At 37.8% G+C, this 22,196-nt stretch overlaps 1 protein-coding gene across 1 annotated transcript in view; it reads left to right on the forward strand.

The window, feature by feature from the left end:
• Positions 1-2,129: 2,129 nt before the first annotated feature.
• LOC144958557 (twitchin-like) overlaps positions 2,130-22,196 on the forward strand; it is a 192,940-nt gene continuing 172,873 nt past the window's right edge. The window contains exons 1-3 of the mRNA XM_078890618.1: positions 2,130-2,387; positions 20,278-20,506; positions 21,937-21,995. Coding sequence (XP_078746744.1) covers positions 20,304-20,506; positions 21,937-21,995 — 262 coding nt within the window. The 5' untranslated portion in view covers positions 2,130-2,387; positions 20,278-20,303. The remainder of the gene's footprint in view (positions 2,388-20,277; positions 20,507-21,936; positions 21,996-22,196) is intronic.

Consider the following 22,196-nt stretch of genomic DNA (forward strand, 5'->3'; position numbering starts at 1 on the left):
AGATGATAAACGATCATGGTTACACATAGTTTTGTGTGTTGGTCCGTTTTACTCCCAGAAGGCAAGGTTGTGAGCTTCTTAGCCAAGCGCATACTATCTATAGCCTTCTTTAACTTTAAGTTAAAGTCTGATACGCCTCACCCGTGGCCTTTGTAAACTCATGGCTTGACCACTGACCAACAAATGACGTCAAAAGACAAGTCTTTGTCCACAAAAAACAACACAAAAAAAAACAAACAAACCAAAAAAAAAAACAAAACAAAAAACAAAAAAAAAAAAAAACAAAAAACAAAAAACAAAAAAAAAAAAAAAAAAAAAAAAAAAAAAAAAAAAAACAAAACAAAAAAACAAAAAAAAAAAACAACAAAAAACCCCAAATAAACCGTGAGTTGAATTCAACAGTTCAACCAATGGGATTACCTGTTTCCTTGACAACTAAGAAATACAAATCACTAGGCGGTCCACACACTTAAAAATGACGTCAAAATATGGGTCTTAATGGGTTTTAGTGTCAGGCCGCAGCCCTCGTAAACTTAAAGCCTGACACTAGAACCGTAGCCATCGTAAAGTTATAGCCTGACACTGACCAAAAAATGAAGTCAAAATGCCAGTCTTTTGCCACGGAAGAAAACAAATCGTGAGTTGTATCCAATAGTTCAACCAATGAAATAACTTGTTTCCATGAGCTCTACTAACGACAACTCACTAGACGCTACGACTACTATAGATAGTATGCAGATGACGTCACCAAGGCCTTTGTTATTGTTTTTGCCATCCGCGTTTGTGAGTTGTTCTCACTAAACTGTATTAACCAGAGTATAAAAGTTCATGGTTACACAGAGTTTGTGTGTTGGTCCGTTATACTTCCGGATGGCAATGTTGTGAACTCCTTGGTCAAGCGCATTCTATCTATAGATAGTATGCTCTTGGCTAAGAAGCTCATAACATTGCCATCCGGAAGTATAACGGTCCAACACACAAAACTGTGTGAAACCATGAACTTTTATAGTCAGGTTAGTACAGTTCAGTGAGAATCACTCACAAACGCGGATGGCAAAATACAATAACAAAGGCTTGAGTGACGTCAACTGCATACTATCTATAGTGTCAGGCGATAGATAGTTCGAAGATGACGTCACTCATGTCTTTGTTATTGTTTTTTTGCCATCCGCGTTTATGAGTAATGCTCACTGAACTGTATTAACCCGACTATAAACGTTCATAAATACACACAGTTTTGTGTGTTGGTCCGTTATACTTCAGGATGGCAATGTTATGAGCTTCTTAGCCAAGCGCATACTATCTATATGTTAACGATGGCTACGCTAGAACCTTTAAGGACTTATAGTTTTTTATAGGTTTGTTTAGCGCCATATTATTGACGTTTTAGTTTACACACAGTTTTCTGTGTTGTTTCTATTGATCAAACGATAGAACAATGGACCATCGATAGTAAAACCTGTGTAGTTTGCTATGCCAACCAATCACTGCCATTAATCATATCGAAGTAGTGTGGCGCCCGGGATAGCGGCTGCTATTCGGGCACCGGGTTGGATCAAATTTAGTCACAAACCGGGGCGAGCAGCTCATGTGGCTCGTTGGCTCGATACCCGGGATGGTCTCGTGACGGTCAACCGGGATTTACATCTTTGCCCTCCCGTGTGGCTCAAGCAAAGTAAAGATACACGAGGGTAAGAGGAGACACTGGGTGACTGCGAATCGGCTTCGGTGGAGGAGCTGCCTCACGGCCAGTGCACTTCATCGAGACGGCAGAGCATCTAGTCGAACGGTGTGTTGTGACGATGCTACCCGGCGGGTTTGCGACGGTGCACGAATGCGGACCGGACTTTGCTGATTGGGTCGATCGTCATAATATAGTAGTGTGAAAACCGTAAGAGGCTGCTGCCATTGATTACATTATGAAGACTGTCCGAGAGGCATGGCTTATCTAAGTATCAATTCTTACCTTGTAATTTTATTTTTATCGCTAATCGGCAAATACGTGTAAGAAGGAAAATTCTTGTCGATTAAGTGGACTCTGTCTTTACGTTTTTATAATATTGTGTTCAATATCCTTCCTCCTTTTTTGAGGCATTTGACTCTTTGACATTTACGTGTAGGGCTCCTACGCATAAGAAATGGGGCACTTTGGCTGGATGATGGTGATATTATGTGTTGTTTGAGTATAGCACAAGTACCTACTCACTTCTTCGTATTACCAACTCGTGGTGCAAGTGGTGTGTTCTCTACCTTACCTGCCGCTGCTGTGGAAGTAAGCAAGACGTGTGTTGGATAAAGGGTTCCTTCCCTTTCGAACACCGGAGCAAATAGGACGTATATTTCTGTACCAGGTAGAAGTGCTAGGAAAGTTTCAGGAAACTAAAACTGTAAGTAGAAAAATTGTATTTTTCTATTATTATTATGGGTCTGTCAGTGCTGTGTGCGCGCGCGTTTGTGTTTGCGTGTGTCAGTGTGCGCGCGCGTGTGTGAGCACGTGTGTGTTTTAATACCTAGATACAAGTAACAAGGGTTAGAGTTCGAGCTTATCAAAAATGATTTTAAAAAATTATCATCATTATCTATATAGCACACTTACACTTACTAACTATGCGCTATGCGCTTTACAGTGCTACATAATGTCCTTAGTATATTTCCAATTTAAAATTTTAGGTAAGAATTCGTCCGTAAAGCGCTCGTCTTGTTCAACTACGGTCTTTTCCTAAAATCAGCTATTCACCCATTCGTAGTTGGACCTGATAGATTTTTCGGAAAGCATGTTTTAAAAAGACTAACGTCCCATCTAAAAGATAGGAAGCAATTGCATCTATTTGTTTATAAAATTAAGGAAAAGCTGCAGCTCCATGGCCGTATTAATTTGAGGATCGCTTTTTTGTGTCTAGATTTAAAGCTTACATTATTACTATCTTTGACATGATTTTGACTAATCATTAGCTATTTCTTTCGCTTTGAATTGTGTAGTTTCTCTTTATAGTACGCCCGGAGATAATAAATGGGTAAATTTTCCAGAAATATTTCTTTATAGATTTGGAATTCAAAGGAAGTTCGCCTTTACATCATTTTGTGCTAACTGAACTCAAAATTTACACTGGCGAGCTGCCATATCGATGCTGTGCGGTTAACTAAGAAGCTCACAACATTGCCATCCGGAAATATTACGGACCAACATACAAAACTATGTGTAACCATGAACGTTTATAGATAGTATGCGCTTGGCTAAGAAGCTCACATCATTGCCATCCGGAAGTATAACGGAAAGGGGGGGGGGGGGTAGGAGGGGGGGGGGGGGTGTCCCGATTACAGATGCTAGAGCTCACGCTTCACACATGAAGTTACCGATGTTGATCCTGGGGCTTTGAAGACTTTTTTTTCTGACCCATTGTTCACCCAGCAGTGATTGGGTAACTGGGTCTATTATATATGGCGGAAAGTACTTTGCAATAGACTAACTTCCTATCCGAAGGGTCGCAAACAATTGCTATTGTCCGTTTCACGCCGTAGAAACCGGAATAAACTCCAGCTCTATGACCTAATGGCTCATGAAGGACTACTTTTATGGGTCTGTTAAACACAAAATTGGATTGGTTTTTCATGTTAACTATAACATGGCAACATCAATTTCAATCAAATTTTGTTTGTGACCTTATATCATTGGGCATTCAAAATTGTATGAATCAACTGAGCTAATGATGATGTAACTACTACTACTACTACTACTACTCCTACTACTACTACTACTACTACTACTACTACTCCTACTACTACTACTACTACTACTACTACTACTACTACTACTACTACTACTACTCCTACTACTACTACTACTACTACTACTACTACTACTACTACTACTACTACTACTACTACTACTACTACTACTACTATTACTACTACTACTACTACTACTAATAATAATAATAATGAGGATGATGATGATGATGATGATGATAATAATAGATACTATATATATATATATATATATAGATAGTATGCAGATGACGTCACTCAGGCCTTTGTTATTGTTTTTGCCATCCGCGTTTGTGAGTTGTTCTCACTAAACTGTATTAACCAGACTATAAAAGTTCATGGTTACAAAGAGTTTGTGTGTTGGTCCGTTTTACTTCCGGATGGCAATGTTGTGAACTCCTTGGCCAAGCGCATTCTATCTATAGTGCATACTCATAACGTGGCCATGCTCTATTCGCTGTAACAACTCTGAAATTATACCACTCCCTTACTACTCACAAAGGCACACGATTTCCCATAACCTCACACAATGTTTAATTTGTAATTCTTATAAAATATAACCAATGAAATAACAATGTTTCAAGCGTAGCCATCGCTAACATAGTCTGACACTGACCAAAAAATATGACTTCAAAAGACAAGTCTTTGGCCGCAAAAGAAAACAAATATTGAGTTGTATTCAATAGTTCAACCAATGGAATCACGTGTTTCCTTGAGCTCTACTAACGACACTCACTGGTGCCGCACAAACCTAAAAAAAAATGACGTCATTAGAGGGTCCTGGTGTCAGGCTCTAGATAGTGTGCGCTTGGCTAAGAAGCTCACAACATTGCCATCCGGAAGTAAAACTGGCCAACATACAAAACTGTGTGTAACCTTGAATGTTTATACAGTTTAGTGAGAAGTACTCATAAACGCGGATGGCAAAAAACAATAACAAAGACATGATTGACGTCATCTTCGAACTATCTATAGATAGTTCGAAGATGACGTCATCAGGTCTCTGTTATTGTTTTTTTGCCATCTGCGTTCATACAAAACAAAAACTGTTAACACAACTCTCATATTTTTTGCACTGATTTCAATTTTCACAATCTAAACCGTTCCTACATAATACTGTTTTGAGGCAATAAGTCACAATCGACGTATACTTATATGCAGGTCTGATAACCCAAATTGTTATGGGCTCATTGTTTCTTGGAAAGAGTCTCAAACCAACGCAAACTTTTTATTTTTGTTAATTGCAACAACATTAAATCAAGCCCATAATTGCGTTCGATTATCAGACCTGCAAATATGTGCATCTTGGTCACAATTATTAACATTGTCGGTAAATAGTGCAACAAAAAAGATCTTTATCTGAAACAAAGATCACTGCCTAAAAAGCACAGACACAGGAAAAAAAATGAATCCCGTAATGACTTTTTTTTCTGCCACGGGAAATGTCTTGCCGTCTATTAATGTTGGAATCATGGAAATGTTTCGTATTCTTGTAATGTCAATATAAACTAATAAAATATAACTTGTATCGGTATGATAAGAATAATATCATGTTGTATTAGCTCCTGCTGACGTAAGGGTCGTTATATATTAGATATTTGTTTATACAGCGACATATATGCAGACAGGTAAGATTGTTTGTAACAGGTTCAACACGGATTTCATATGTGACGGCCCAAACTGCTTATAATACCAAAATTTCTCTTTTTTTTTCCTTGCCTTTATGGCCGGGGTTAAAATAATCTCTATCTGATAATCTTATTTAATTATCTATTAAACCAGTTAAGGAATTTCGGCTATGCGCGGCTATGTGGTCTGGTGGAAGGTCCGAGATTCGAATCTCGCTCTGAGCGGCGCACAGTTGAGTCATTTGGAAAAAAAGGTTCTTTACTCACATCCTCCCACCGTACTCTCGAATCCGGCTCTGAGTGGCGCACAGTTGAGTTCTTTGGAAAAAGGTTCCTTACTCACATCCTCCCACCGTACTCTCGAATACGGCTATGAGCGGCGCACAGTTGAGTCCTTTGGAAAAAGGTTCCTTACTCACACTCCTCCAATCCTACTCAGGTGTAAAATTAGTACCGTTAACAGCGTTGTCTCTGCTGGAAATTTTTTTTTTTTGTAATATCGCCTAAGCTTCATGTCTCGTCCTACATATTATGTATTGCTGATGGCTTGGGTCCCATTGTAAATCGCTTTGACTTTGAGCACGTGTAGTGTATATTGCTCTGTATAAATGATCAAGTTTAAGTTAATTTCCGGTTACCCTCTTGAAAGAACACTTCAACCAAAAGCAGATTCGTTTGAATCTATGTGATGTAATGCTGATTTTATTTGAAACCCGTCTGGCTTTCTGAAGTGATTGATTTATATGTACGTTAAGCAACAAATTTCACTGGAACTATGCACTTCTTAGTTAAAGCAAACCCCTTTTATACAACACGCAAGGGGGCCGTATAGAATGCATTTATTAATAGAGGCACGCTTTATTGTCATTATTTGTGGAATATCCACCGTTAGAAGTAGGTCATCAGTTCTGTATAATAAGCGGCCACGGTATGTCTGTTTTTTTTTTTTTTTGGTGTGTATTCGAGGTTCGAATCGGCACATCGGCACATACCTAGAGGTGAACATTGGAAGCGACGTGGACTGACGGGAGGTGACGTCACAAAACCGGAAGTACCGTCATCGGTCAAAACCCACTTTTGATAAGTTCAATCTGTCCTCAGAGACTATGGAATCGTCGGATTGCCCTCAATGTGTGGTTGTGACAAAATTAGATCTGTAGGAATTTTCTTCGCAACTAGCGTTCTTTCCAAGAAGTAGCTAGAATTGCTTTGTTTTAGTCTATAATAAGCTTATAACAACTGAAAGCGGATACATTCTTTTCTCCATACTTATGGCGCGAAAGGCCTGTTATTTTCTTTGAGTAAATTGGATGATTGTATAGATGGAAGGAAGTTGACGTCATTCAGTTCTTTGTAATTGTATTTATACAGCCTGTTGTCTGATATGTATTCTCTAAATTCTATCAATCTGACTTTAAACGGTAACGGTTACACATGATTTTGTGTGTCGGTACGTTTTAAATGGCTGGCGGATTTGATGAGTATTTTAAATAAACGTATAGCATCAATAAAATGTCGCTGTGATAAATCGTAGCCCTCGTCAACTTATAACCTGCCACTACCCTCAAATGACGTCACGAAAATACGGCCACGGTCACCTAAATAAAGTGAAAATTGAGTTGTAGTTAGCAGTGCTCAAAGTAACGAATTGTTGAAGTATGGAATACATTTCACTGCTCACTATCTTTTGATCGTCATTGCTTTGTAATGTGACGTAATTTTTGAGCCAGTGTCAAGCTATGAGTTTACGAAGGCTACACAGTCTAACAGAACTGAAACTCTAGCACTTAACTCTCTCATTACCAGCCATTTTCAGGATTTTCCCCAAAACTTCACACCCAACTAACACAAAAATAGATTTTTTATCACTCAAACACAATAACAGTAGATACGTTCTTGCGATAAATAACTTCTGTAGCAAAACATGCTCTACAACACACTGTTAATTCTCTTAAATTTTTTTGATGTACAAGAGAAATTTGAATAAGAAACATGTTGGTTGTATCATAACGAATGTGACGATTTTCCAAAAGTTGTTAAGGAGAGGGTTAAGTAGGTAGTCGTGAGAAAGAAAGTTGCTTGGCTTCACAAATTATTGCACTCCGTTAGGCAACCTGTGCTGAATGTCAGCTCTCGGTAGAGAAGGGCCCAGTCTATGGGCCAAATGCCAAAAGATGTTCTGTTCTGTTCTGACGCACAGATAATAATAACGTTAGGATGAAGAAATGCCCTTTCAGTTTTTTATATCAGTCATTGTTTTTTTTCTGAATTATCATCGCTCTTTTTTTATACCCTGTCTTGCAATTTGTTTGAGAGAAAATCCGTCTGTCTCTCTGTCTGTTTGTCTTTCTGTATGTCGGTCTTTCAGTATATCTGTCTGACTTATGGTCTCCCCTGTCTATCTGATTTTGCCCGGGCCATCGGCGTGCTTGCTTGTGTGTATGTATGCATGTCTTAATATCTGCCTGTCAAGCTATCGGATTGTCTGTCTTTCTGTGTTTGTCTGTCTTACTGACTGACGGTCTCTCTTTGTAAAACACTCTATCTGCTTTTGTCTTTCCATCTGTCTGCCTGCCTGTCTGTCTGTGTGTATGGTTACACGTCTAACTGTCTGCCTGCCTATATATCGGATTGTCTGTCTGTCTATCTGTCTGTCTGTCTGTCTGACCGACGGTCTTTCTTTGTTTAACTCTCTGTCTATCTGCTTTTGTCCGTCCATCTGTCTGCCTGTCTGTTTGTGTATACGTATGCATGTCTCACTGTCTGCTTGCCTGTCTGTCCGTCTGTCTGACCAACGGTCTCTCTTTGTATAAAACTCTCTATCTATTATCTGCTTTTGCCCGTCCACCTATTTGCCTTATGTGTGTGTACATGTATGCATGTCTAACTGGCAGCATACCTATCTACCTGATTACCTCCCCGTCTTTCTGTCTGTCTGTCCCTTACTTAGATATTTGACCATGTTCACGTATTTGCATGCCTTTTCATCTTCAGCTGTTATCGGGAACCAGGAAGTCTGAGGGTCGATCCCCAGTCGAGGCAGGGGGATTTTTTGGCATGCTTTTTTTCTAGTAATTTTCTTTCTTGCTTTTTCTGGCACTGACACGTACACACTTTCTCAGATCTTTATCTTACACCAGTGCCAGGTCCCTAATTTTCCAATTTGTGCGGCTATGTGGTCTTGTGGTATGACACTCGCTTTCGGATCGGAAGGTCCTAGTTTCGAGTCCCTGGAAAAGACTTTTTACTCACATTCTGTCACCGTTCTTAGGTGAGTACCCGACCGTCAACAACGTTGTCTGTCGGAAAAATTGTAATATCGCCTAACAGGCGTCATGTCTCGTTCTACATGTTACGTGTTGCTGTTGGTCAGGGACCCTTTGTAAAGCGCTTTGAGAACATTAAATAGAAATTGCGCAATATAAAAGCTCTAATTAAAAAAAATAATTTTGAAAGGGACAACCGAGCGGCAGTGGGATCTTCTCACAAACTGTTGGGAGATGAAAATTTGAGAGTAAAAAGGTCTAGTCTATGATTGGAGAGTATTATCTATATTCTGATACTGAAATGATGGTATCGTGATATGAAACTTAAGGCCTCTTTATGTATGTGGTTTTCAATGTCAAGTCGGTAAACATGACATTGGAGTATTGATGGTATGTGTTAAAATAACACGTACTATAAACGGTTACACATGGTTTTGTATGTTGGTCGTTATACTCCCGGATGGCAATGTTGTGAGCTTCTTAGCCAAGCGCATATAACATTGAACGTTTATAGTCTGGCTTATACAGTTTAGTGAGAATTACTCATAAACGCGGATGACAAAAAAACAATAACAAAGACCAGAATGAGTTCAACTTCATTCTATCTATACTTCCGGATGGCAATGTTGTGAGATTTTTAGCCAAGCGCATTATATATATTCGACGCTATCCACCAACAAAAGTGGTTCAAACTCTAGTGCCTGTCCTGAGTCCGTCTCCCGACTTCTTGAGGTCATGGGTTCAACCGTGGCCTTCGTAAAGTTATGGCCTGAGACTGACCAAAAAATGACGTGAAATTAATGCCAGTCTTTTGCCACAAAAGAAAACAAATCGTGAGTTGTATTCAATAGTTCAACCAATGAAATAACTTGTTTCCATGAGCTCTGCTAACGACAACTCACTAAGCGGTTCAAAAACCAAATAATGACGTCAAACTGCCAGTCCTTTTGGATTTCAGTGTCAGCGTAGCCATCGTTAACTTATAGCCTGATACTGAAATCCGAAAGGACTGGCAGTTTGACGTCATTATTTGGTTTTTGCACCGCCTAGTGAGTTGTCGTTAGTAGAGCTCACGGAAACAAGTCCTTTCATTGGATGAACTATTGAATACAACTCACGATTTGTTTTCTATTGTGGCAAAAGACTGGCATTTTGACGTCATTTTTTGGTCAGTATCAGGCCATAACTTTACGAAGGCCACGGTGTCAGGCTATAGATAGTATGCAGATGACGTCACTCAGGCCTTTGTTATTGTTTTTGCCATCCGTGTTTGTGAGTTGTTATCACAAAACTGTATTAACCAGACTATAAAAGTTCATGGTTACACAGAGTTTGTGTGTTGGTCCGTTATATTTCCGGATGGCAATGTTGTGAACGCCTTGGCCAAGCGCATTCTATCTATAACATAACGATGGCTACGGTTCAACAAACAAACAAACAAACACACACACACACACACACACACACACACACACACAAATAAAGTACAATATTTAGCGTTGGTTTGAGATTATTTCCATCCATTACAACAATGAGCCCCTAACTATTTGGGTTATCAGACCTGCAAATAAGCCCATTTCGGGTCACCCTTTTTGAATCTCCAGAATTTGTCAGTTTACTGCTCTATTGGATTCAATAGTCTGATGTCACCTCGCCCAGCAACGGCGGCCATCTTGGTTCTAAACAAAGAAAATCGGTACTTTTTATTCTTCATGCTGGCTAAAAACTTTTCATATGCCTTGTGATCAGAATGTGTAAAAGTCAAAACATGATCAGATTTATAATGTTTTTTTTTCATCTGGATACGCTTTTATGCTCGTCGGAGAACTATTTCATAAGAGCGTACGCCATTGTTCCGATAGTTTAGAGCCAGTTACTAAGTTACCATGCGTCATTACGAGGGAAGTGGCGTCATGACTGTTGAAGCGTATTCTGTCATAAAACATAATTTTATTTTCACTCGTAAATGTGTGACTTCTCAGTTTGTTGGAGGGCCCGATAGCTGTTGGTAGACAACATGTTTCACACTCACAGGGGCCGAGGTCAATCTCGGGTGAAGTATATATTTTTTAATGACCCCCTATCCATCCAGCAGTGATTGGGTAGCTGGTTCTATTGGATCAGGCGGAAAGTACTTTGCGATAGACTAGCATCCTATCCAAAGAGTAGCAGGTAATTGCTATTGTCGGTTTCACGCCTAAGAAACCGGAATAAACTCAGGCTCCATGAGCCTAATGGCTCTGAAGGACTACTTTCTCAGCTTGTTAAAAGTATCAAATCTGAGTCTTTTGAAGGCTTCTCTCATTTTCTCACCGTACTCATGTGTAAAATGAGTACCTGGCCGCGAACAGCGTTGTCTCTGTCGAAAAAAATGTAATATTGCCTAACAGGCGTCATGTCTCGTTCTACATAATATTACATGTTGCTGTTGGTCAGGGACCATTTGTATAGCGCTTTGAGCTCGTTTTCCCTTTATAAAAGCTCACGTTTTTTTTATTATTAAAAATCTTGCCAGGAAACTCGTCCTTCAAATATCGATCGATTCAAATAATCATCTTGGCAAAAATTCTCAAACCTGGGACTTCATTCTGATCAGATTTTTAAATACGTGTTTTTCAAGAGTACGGACAGTTACATGGTTAATAAAATGGATTAGTGGCCACGTATATGACTTATAACCTTAATCTTAATCATCTAGAAATCGTTTCAGTCTTCGATAGGGCATTATTCAACAATAGCTTATTATTTATGATAGGGAAAAGGTTAGATTCCTGTTTGTCTATAAATAAATACAGAAGATATAAAAGACCTTGATTGCATTTCTGTCATAATGCCAAACTGTACCATCCAGCATAGTAATGTAATTTTTTAGAAGCTGTTTTTCTTTTTTCTCTGGTACGTAACATAGACATAATGAGACAAGACATGAATATACTGGAAGAGACGCTGCTAAGTAGGCGGTCAGTTGGCGGTGGGTGGATTTCTTCTTAGGGTGGGCAAAAGTTGAACTTCCTTTTCCCCTGGAGTTCAGAGCATTATTCTTTCTTTAATTCTTTTTCTTTCTTTTGTCATCTGTCATAAATTTTCTTTGAAAGTGGATATAAAATCTATATTATTTAGTATTCTAACATTTTAAATTCAACATATCTAATCTAGAACCTGATGAAAGTTTGATTATGAAAATGTTCGGTATAATACTCAATCAAGCATCATTTATTAAGTCATACTTATCTACGTTCTAGTCATAATGAGACAAGACTCAAGACATAAATATACAATGAAGAGACGCTAAGTAGGCGGTCGAATGGCGGTGGGTGGAATTCTTCATAGGGTGGGCAAATGTTGAACCTCGTTTTCCCCTGAACTAAATAAAAGGAGTTCAGAGCATTATTCTTTCTTTCTTTTTTTTTCTTTCTTCTGTCATCTGTCATATATTTTCTTGCATGTGGATATAATACCAATATTATTATTTAGTATTCTAACATTTTTAAAAATTTAACAAATCTAGAATCTGATTAAAATTTGATTATGAAAATGGTTGTTATAATCTTTACACAAGCATCATTAATTTATTAAGTCATACTTTTCTACTTGATAGGTGGATATCAACGACAGTTTATCAGGCACTGTACATTTCACTTTGTTAAGATTTTTCTCCCAATTGTTTAAACACCAAAGGCCAAATTGACTCAATGTTTCTACAGTTCTCTAAAGGTCTTGCTTATCTCCTCTCGTGAATGAAATGTTAGAACACGCGAAAAAGTTTGGCGCATCACCGTCAACAATGCCGTAAATATTTGTATTTTGTAATTGCAAAGTCATCGAAGAAAAGCGAGATTAAAAACAAACAAACGAGGTACTTATATCTCTGTGTTGTGGTTGGAACTGTCTTTAGAGCGGAAGAACGTTCTCCTCCCTGGACCGGTTGTTGGTTCCTTCATCCGTCCACTTTCTTGCTATCTTAGGGCTAACCTACACCGGAGACTGACTCCGACGACCAGGCACTGCCGTCCTCTGCCGTCTGCCGGATAAAGACGTAGGGCATGGATAAAATACGAAGAATAAAGAGAAGAACCGCTAGACCTACCTGTACCAAGCATCCGACGTCCTCTGCCGTTTTTTTTTACGAGCTTGGTATGGGTAGGTCTAGCGGCTCTTCTCTTTATTCTTAGTATTTTGTCCGTGCCCGATGTCTTTATCCGGAAGACGGCAGAGGACGGCAGTGGGGGTCGTCGGAGTCAGTCTCCAGTGTGGGTTAGCCCTTATACCCCCCCCCCCCCCGCCCCTCCATTCCGGATACCCTTTCCTTGTGGCCATATTTCCATGTCCTTCAATGACACTATTTATTGGTTTCGCTCTGGTTCGGCTTGGAGTAAGTTTGCCGAGATCGAAGCAGATGGAGCTATCTTTCCGTGAGAATGAAAATTCTTGTTCTTTCCACTAGATTTTAGTTATGCTAACTTTGTCATGAATTAAGTGTCCCTGTAGACGAAGATAATGTAGCAGCGTCAATATAGGACTTTTCACTGATTTCAGATACGTGGTTATATTGCTCTTGCATCTACTTTGTACCCTACAGCTATATTTTTATCTTTTAAATTTCCTAGTTTTCCCCCCTTTTTACTGGCACTGAAATGATCAAAAGATATTGCAAGCTCTCTAAAATTGCTACGAACTTTAAAAAAAGGCAAAAAATATCTCTTCCTTACGGCAAACAAAACATTTCCTGGAACACATTCATTCAGAGCGGTACCTGTCCATAGAGAGAATGTTATATAAGCATACCAAAGCTTAATCAAGTATGAATTTTATTCAAAGACATTTTTCCAAACGTTGACAAAAACAAGTTCCCTTATATTAGTCAGAAAACTTTAAAAAAAAGACATTGAAAGATTATAAGACACTTCAAGTTACCAAATTAAATAGTTTTCAATTCGAGACATCAAAAAAAGTGTCAAATTTATGACTTTGTTCCAAATTAGGGGGTCATATTAATCTAGAGAAAATTGATTAAACGTTTTCTGATCAAAGTTTTTAAAAAAAGTGTTTTCTAAGAGTAAGGCAGAAGTGCTTTCAACTCCAGGCAGTCATTATAAATTAATGGATTAATGAAAGGAGTTAATAAGTACGCTAGTCTTGGCATGGTTTAAAGCTATCTATTATTATCAATCAAAGGGTTGACTTCTTTGCCAGCAGTGCATATTTTGAGAAATTTGTGTTTTTTCTGATTGTCATTTACTCTCTCTCTCTCTCTCTCTCTCTCTCTCTCTGTCTGTCAGTCTCTCTCTCTCTCTCTCTCTCTCTCTCTCTCTCTCTCTCTCTGTCACTCTAGACCAGCAGTGCATATTTTGAGAAAGTTGTGTATTTTCTGATTGTCATTTACTCTCTCTCTCTCTCTCTCTCTCTCTCTCTCTCTCTCTCTCTCCCCCCCCCCCCCCGCCCTCTCTCTCTCTCTCCCCCCCCTCTCTCTCTAGACCAGCAGTGCATATTTTGAGAAAGTGGTGTGTTTTCTGATTGTCATTTAATCTCTCTCTCTCTCTCTCTCTCTCTCTCTCTCTCTCTCTCTACCTCACTCTCTCTGTCTATCTCTTCCCCCCCCTCTCTCTCTCTCTCTCTCTCTCTCTCTCTCTATCTCTCATTCTCTCTATTGTAATGCTATGCGTTTAGGTATAATAGTCACAACACCTATCAGCCAAATTAAACACATCAACACAGAGAGCTGTGTATAAGCTTTAACGTTTACTATCTGATTGATATAATCTGCTGAGAACTAATGACTAACTTGCTGTCTTAAAATAATAACAAAGAGCCGTATGCCGTATGACTCCATCCTCATTCTTTCTTATGACTCGCCGTCTTTTTCTACTCTCCCATACCCTTTCTCTTAAACGTGTGTGTGTGTGTGTGTGTGTGTGTGTGTGTGTGTGTGTGTGTGTGTGTCAGCGGCGTAGCGTATTGACGGCATATGGTGGTGCCATGATTAGAAGAAAAAAAATTGTAAAACAGTGAACACGATTAAGAGGAGAGAGCACATGTTAAAAACTCATTTTTGGAAGGGTGGGGGGAGGGTCGATGGTTTTTACGAGTGGACAAAACTCACAAAAATAAATAATTCATGAAAACAACAAGCCACAACACTGAGATACAGGTCCCGTGTGAAAAGGTCTTTGTAATTATTCTTTGTCCACCATTTAAAGGATTGGATTTGGTAGATAATGCAATCAATATGTGATAAATGTAAATCAAAAGAGAAAAAAAAACCTATGACAGAAATTACTTACTTTTAATACTTGTAAAGAAAATCTGCACGGCGATGTTTCATCTCTGCAAATCTTTTTATAATTGTTTATTGAAATCTGGAATGGCATCTATTTCAGCTTTGCGAATTGACAGAATCATTAACGAATTTAACCGCTCCTGTTTCATTGAATTTCGCAAGAAATTTTTCACTCTTTTACTTTTAAGGGTGCTAAAACAACGTTCAGGAGGTCAAGAAATAGGATGGAAGTGGTTAAGGTCACTATAGCCTATAGATGTCCATGATTTGTCAGTGTTTGTTGTATCTGTAAAAAGTAGACAATAAAAACAAAAGAAACGTTTGTTGTTTTTTTTTCTAAACTAACTGTGAGCCATTGATGTCTGTCTTACCATGTCACTGAAAAAGAGCGTTTTCGAGATTTCCACACCTGTGTTAATTCAAAATCAGTTGGTTGGTGAGGAACTATTCTTTTTATTTCTAATATGTCATCTAGTGTCAATCTCCCAAACGGTCGGTGAAGTAAAGAGTCAACTTGATTCATTGCAAAACTTCAAAGTATATCTCAAATAATGAAAATCAGTGGAATACGATTAATGATTGCACAAATAAAATGTAGATTCAGATCTTAAAGCATCACAAAGAAAAAATCACTCCACTTAAGTACTTAAGAAATCTAAAAACACACCAAAGTATAACTGTTGACAATCTTCTCGCTTTCTTTCACTGACTGACACAAATACACACGCACAAACAAACACACATACACACACACATACACATACACACAAATAAACACTCATACACACGTAACCATCAACTCGGCACTACAAGCAAGAAAAATGTTGGTAAATTCGTCCACAATGCTTCGTTGCAAAGAATTACTTTATTCAATAATCGTGAAAAAGAAGGGGGGGGGGGGGGGGATTTTGATATGTCATATTTTTAAGTTTTATGTTGTTTTTCTTTGCTGCTTACAAATAAACTTGACAATGGTCAGTGTTTTTGACAGTTAATGTAATATTTTGGATGGCCGAAGTTACCCTAATTATGACGTAAATAGTGCAATATTGGCTCATCCCCCCCAGTCCAACGGTGGAGGTCTCAGATCCTGGCACAAGTCGAGGGGTTTTCCGCTATTTGAGGATAGTATAATTCGACCCAGTTTCTCGCTCAATCAGCTGTAGCGATACTAATGGATAGAGCATTAACTGGAGCTTGGATTGCTTTGCACCACGGTGTTGATTCAGTGCAGTGATGTCACCAACACACGAGTCGGCGCAGTGCGTGATTCGGAATCTTGAATAGAATGGAGACTAAAAAGGCAGTATGTTGTTGGCGAGTTGGCGAAAGACAGTGGAGTTAAAATTTCTCAGTTTTATTTTTAATTAAATTATGCTGTCAATGATTTCTAAAAGATTGGTATGGTGCCTGGCACCATTTGATCCAATGACCCCACGCCACTGGTGTGTGTGTGTGTGTGTGTGTGTGTGTGTGTGTGTGTGTGTGTGTGTGTGAATGGATATTTATATATGTGCTTGTGTGTGTTTGGGTGTGTGTTTTCGTGTGCAGTCATGAACACGAATACAATAAGTCAAACCAGATGTGTGCTTTATGTATAGTATTGACTAAATATAATACTATATGATTATGTTGCTATATGCACTATATTAATTGAACCAATCTTCCTCCTCCTCCTCCTCCTCCTCCTCCTCCTCCTCCTCCTCCTCCTCCTCCTCCTCCTCCTCCTCCTCCTTCTTCTTCTTCTTCTTCTTCTTCTCCTCCTCCTCCTCCTCCTTCTTCTTCTTCTTCTTCTTCTTCTTCTTCTTCTTCTTCTTCTTCTTCTTCTTCTTCTTCTTCTTCTTCTTCTTCTTCTTCTTCTTCTTCTTCTTCTTCTTCTTCTTCTTCTTCTTCTTCTTTTCTTCTTCTTTCTTTTCTTCTTCTTTTTCTCCCCTCCTCCTCCTCCTCCTCCTCCTCCTCCTCCTCCTCCTCCTCCTCCTCCTCCTCCTCCTCCTCCTCCTCCTCCTCCTTTTTCTTCTTCTCTCCCTTCTGTTTTTCCTCCTCCTTTCCCATCTCTTCGCCTCCTCATTCTCTCCAATTTGCCCTCCCTTTCTTGTCCTTGTAATCCCTTCTTCTATCTTTTACATCTTCCTCTACAACACCCCCCCCCCCCCCAAATAAAAAAACAAACAAGAAACAAAACAAAAACAAACAAACAAACAACCCGCCCCCCCCCCCCACCCCCAAACAAACAATTACAACCAACCCCCCCCCCCCCCAAAAAAAAAAAAAAAAAAAAAAGAAAAGAAAAAACAACAAACCGACAACAACAACAACAAAAAAAATAATAATAAAATCACAACAAACCAAACCAAACCGCCCCCCGAAGCAAAAAAAACAGACAAGCAAAAATAAAACAAAACAAAACCAACAAACAATTAAAAAGAACAAAACAAAAACAAAGGATATAATCAAAACAAAAAATACAAGAAAATAAATAAAAAGAAACAGAATAAAACAAAATAGCTGACGTCTAGACTTTTGGTCTCCATCAATACACTGCAAACAATTCTAAAATTAAAAAAATAAAAACACCATTATTTTATTATGTGAAAAATATCAGTGACAAACAAAGATTTCCTAATAAGTTCATCTTAGTGACAAATTCAACGTCACCATAGTGGCAGACACCAAATTAATATCCTCCCTCCCTGAAGGACAGAAACATAATTTAGAATTTTCCCTTAGTGACAGCGATAAAATTAATAAGTTCCAATCGCACAAATTCGTAAATTCAAGTTATCGAAAGACGCTAAATTCAGAAACTTTCCTTTGTAGCAGACATGCAATACGGAAGTTCTTCTTAGTGACAAACGCACAATTCGGACGGTACTCATAGTGATAGACGCACAATTTGAAAATGTCTTTGCAAGGGAAACAAAATTCAGAAGTTCACCTTTGTCATAGACACAAAATTCGGAAGTTACATTTGTGACAAACTTATTGAGGGAAATAACATTTGAACAGTCTCCATAATGTCAGATATAGAATGTTTAATTTCAACTTATTGACAGAAATATATCATGAGATTCCCTTTAATGATGGACACACGTTTGGGAGGAGCCCCTCAGTGATATACACAAAACTCGGAAGTTCTCCTTCATGACATGAATATAATTTGGAATTTCCTCAAAGTGACAAACATAAAATTTAGAAGTTCTCCAAATTGACTTACACAGACTCCGAAGTTCCCCTTCCTGACAGATATATGAGTTAGAAGTTCCTCTTAGAATCAGACATACCATTCAGAAGTTCTCCCAGTTGACGAGCAAAAATTTGTAACGTCCTATTAGTGAAGACACACAATTTAAAAGTTCTCTCTTGCTCATAAACAGTTGAATAAGCTCTGAAATTTAAAATCTGAAGATGCAATTGGATTCAATAGTCTGATGTCACGCCGCACGGCAACGGCGGCCATCTTGGTTCTAAACAAAGAAAATCATTACTTTTTATTTTTTATGCTGGCTAGAACTTTTCATATGTCTTGTGATCAGAATGTGTAAAAGTCAAAACATGATCAAATGTGTGTGTTTTTTTCCCCTCTGGATACCCTTTATGCTCGCCGGAGAAATATTTCATACGGACGTCCGCCATTGTTCCGATGGTTTAGAGCCAGTGTTACTAAGTTACCATGCGTCATTAGGAAGGAAATGACGTTACAACTGTTGAAGAGTATTAACCATCTAGAATTTTTGCGAGTCAAAACATGGAATTTGTGACACATCCTCAAGCATGCTCGGACAAAAATAGTTGGTTGTTTATAAATAATAACTTGAACGAAATCGGCCCCTCTCTGATCATTGTCATTGTTTTTATAACGCCAAATGGGTGACTAGTTATCACATATTTTCTTGACCAGATTATTGATGTTTAAGTTTACACATAGTTTTCTGTGTTGGTTCTATTCATCAAGCGGTAGAACAGTGGTTATTTTACTTAGATAGATTCCATCGAAAGTAAAACGTGTGTAGTTCGCTATGTTTACCAATCACTGCCATTATTTACGTTATTACGACTGTCCGAGAGGCGTGGTTATGTTCCCTTCCACTAGGTGTCAATTAACTGTGTTTTGCTACGAGAGATGTTAAGTTTACTCTGTAAATCATCTCTCTGAGTAACGAGTGTAATAGTATAAAGAACTAACAGAATGACTATTGGCGAGAATTCTAAGCTGCTGTCTGTGTATGAGACTTAAGACAGCTTCTGGTTTTGAGCTGGGGTTGATTGCTGTTGGCATCTTCTCATACCTTCCCTTTGGTATTTATTTCCATTTGGCGTCTGTCATCTTTGAGTTGTGCTTTTAGAATCCTAAATCTATAGAACTGTCAATTTGTGCTTTGTACCATCTATTTTTCCTGGGCATTGAAATTTAAAATGTCACAAGTGCTGTTTAAGTATAAGGCTAACCTACCAATGTCTGCCACCTTAGGATGTAAATTGTCCATGCAGCAGTTTGTCCAATGGTATGGAACTCGGGTTTTTGACTTTATAATAATTTTTTTTTAAAATTCCCTTTATTCATCCCATAAGGGACTTTTGTCTCTAGGGTCTATTGCAAGGAAAGACTGGAATAACCCAGGCGTCAGCCACAGTGCAGCGCCGCAAATTGAGCTAGGGCGATGTGACTTGCTCCAGGCCACACAGCGCAGCGGGTAATCGAACTCGTTACCTTTCGGGTACGAAGCAAAGACAGTAAAACTGAGCCCCGCTGCACTAGTATTGCTCTGGACGGCACAAACTTGAGTCCTTGAAAAATGCTCTACTAATGACATTGTTTCACCCTACTCAGGTAAAAAACGAGGACTATCACTTACAAAGGCATTATCTCTGTCTCGTCCTACATGTCATGTATTGCTATTCGCCTTAGGCTCCTTGAAAAACACTATGAGACCATTCTTGAATAACATTTTGCTTTATAAAAACTCACGATTTTTAATTTCTTCTTTGTGAATGTCTTTTGACCAACGCGACATTTCTAAACGTATCTTCTTTAGAATGGGAGCTATCTATATTCATGTTTTCGTCCAACCTAGTCATCGATCACATGATTTTGTTGCTATACAACGATTGGACATTTCTCAATAAATGTAAACACGCTGCTTTGTTTATGAAAGTTGTAAACATACCCAAGTTTCAAGCTGAATAAAAAGAGTCATTTTGAACACACTTTGCAATGTGACCAATGACCTCGAGCACATGGAAAGTTAATATAGATCATTCCCACTGTCCATTGTATATAATATGGAACTGTGTTATTAAAATGAATACTTACTTAGATGTTCAATTTATTTATCAATCTTAGGTGTGGCGTGAGATCTTTGCGGCATCATGCCGGCCAACACAGAGCACTATGTCGGAGGCACTAAGCATTTCGAGTGCCGTGTCAAAGGTCATCCTCGACCGGAAATAAGATGGTTCAAGGACTCGAAGGAGATCACGGATAACCCTCGCTACAACTTTGATGTGACACATGATGGCCTCATTTCCATGGCCATTGAACACATCACGCACGACGATGAAGGCGTTTATAGGTAACTAAGACATTTATTATCCAAACAGTCTCTGATGATGATGAAACAGGAAGGAAGAAGAAAAAGAGGCTATGTGGTCTTGTTGTATGACACTCGCTTTCGGATCGGAAGGTCCTGGGTTCGGGCCTCGCTCGCTCCTTGGAAAAAGCTCTTTACTTACATTCACCGTACTCAGGTGTAAAATGATTACCTGGCCGTTAACAGTCTTGTCTCTGTCCGAAAAAATTATAATATGGCCTTACAGGCGTCGTGTTATGTCCTAAATGTCACATGTTGCTGTTGGACAGGGACTCCTTGTAAAGCGCTTTGAGCACGTTTAGTGGATATTTCTCTATATAAAAGCTCAATGTTTATTTTAAGGAAGAAAAAGAGAAGGAGGTGGAAGAGGAGGAGGAGGGAGAGAAGAAGAAGAAGAAGAAGAAGAAGAAGAAGAAGAAGAAGAAGAAGAAGAAGAAGAAGAAGAAGTTTATAGGAGGATATGTTTCTAAACAGCCTCTTGTGATGGTGAAGGAGAATGAAAGGGAGGAGAAGAATGAGGAGGAAGAGAAGAAGTAGGATAATAAGATTAATCCTTGTTACAAATTTTAGAAACACTTGGTATTTTACACATCACACACAATGATGAAGGCTTTTATAGGTAAGAGTGTGAGTTGTCGATAGCGAATATTATATATAATAAGACGGAGATGAAAAAGAAGAGGAAAAAGGAGGAAAAGAGAAGGGGAGTCGGAGAAGCATAATAATAATAATAATAATAATAATAATAATAATAATAATAATAATAATAATAATAATAATAATAATAATAATGATGATGATGATGATGATGATGATGATGATGATGATGATGATGATGATGATGATGATGATGATGATGATGATGATGATGATATAATAATAATGATAATATAATAATAATAATAATAATAATAATAATAATAATAATAATAATAATAATGATAATAATAATAAGATAATTAAATAATAATAATAATAATAATTAAATAATAATAATAATAATAAATAATAATAATAATAATAATAATAATAATAAATAATAATAATAATAATAATAATAATTAATAATAATAATAATAATAATAATAATAATAATAATAAATAATAATAATAAATAATAATAATAATAATAAATAATAATAATAATAATAATAATAATAATAATAATAATAATAATAATAATATATAATAATAATAATAATAATAATAATAATAATATAATAATAATTATATATTATTATTATTATTATTATTATTATTATTATTATTATTATTATTATTATTATTATTATTATATTATTTTATTATGAGGATGATGATGATGATGATGATGATGATGATGATGATAATGATGAACATGTTAACATTATGATGCCGCTTGTAATTAAGTCTCCTACATTGTTTTCCAACAGATGTATGGCCGAGAACTGCGAAGGAATTGCATCAACCTCTGCATACTTGTTTGTTCGAGGTAATCTCTAGGCATCATTATTCTTCCTCAGTTAAAACGACAGAATATAATACGTATAACCAGTGGCGTGACATGCTTACAGTATAAGGTGGTGCCAGAATCAGAAGACAATGACTTAAAACATGCTATATTTGTAAATACAAAAGAAAGGGAAAAAATAAAGAAAAGACTTACTCAAATAAGTAAGAGGCGGTATATACC

The sequence above is a fragment of the Berghia stephanieae genome, chromosome 13, assembly GCF_034508935.2.
Source record: "Berghia stephanieae isolate SIO BIC M18660-M18661 chromosome 13, UCSD_Bste_1.3, whole genome shotgun sequence".
Lineage (NCBI taxonomy): Eukaryota > Metazoa > Mollusca > Gastropoda > Nudibranchia > Aeolidiidae > Berghia > Berghia stephanieae.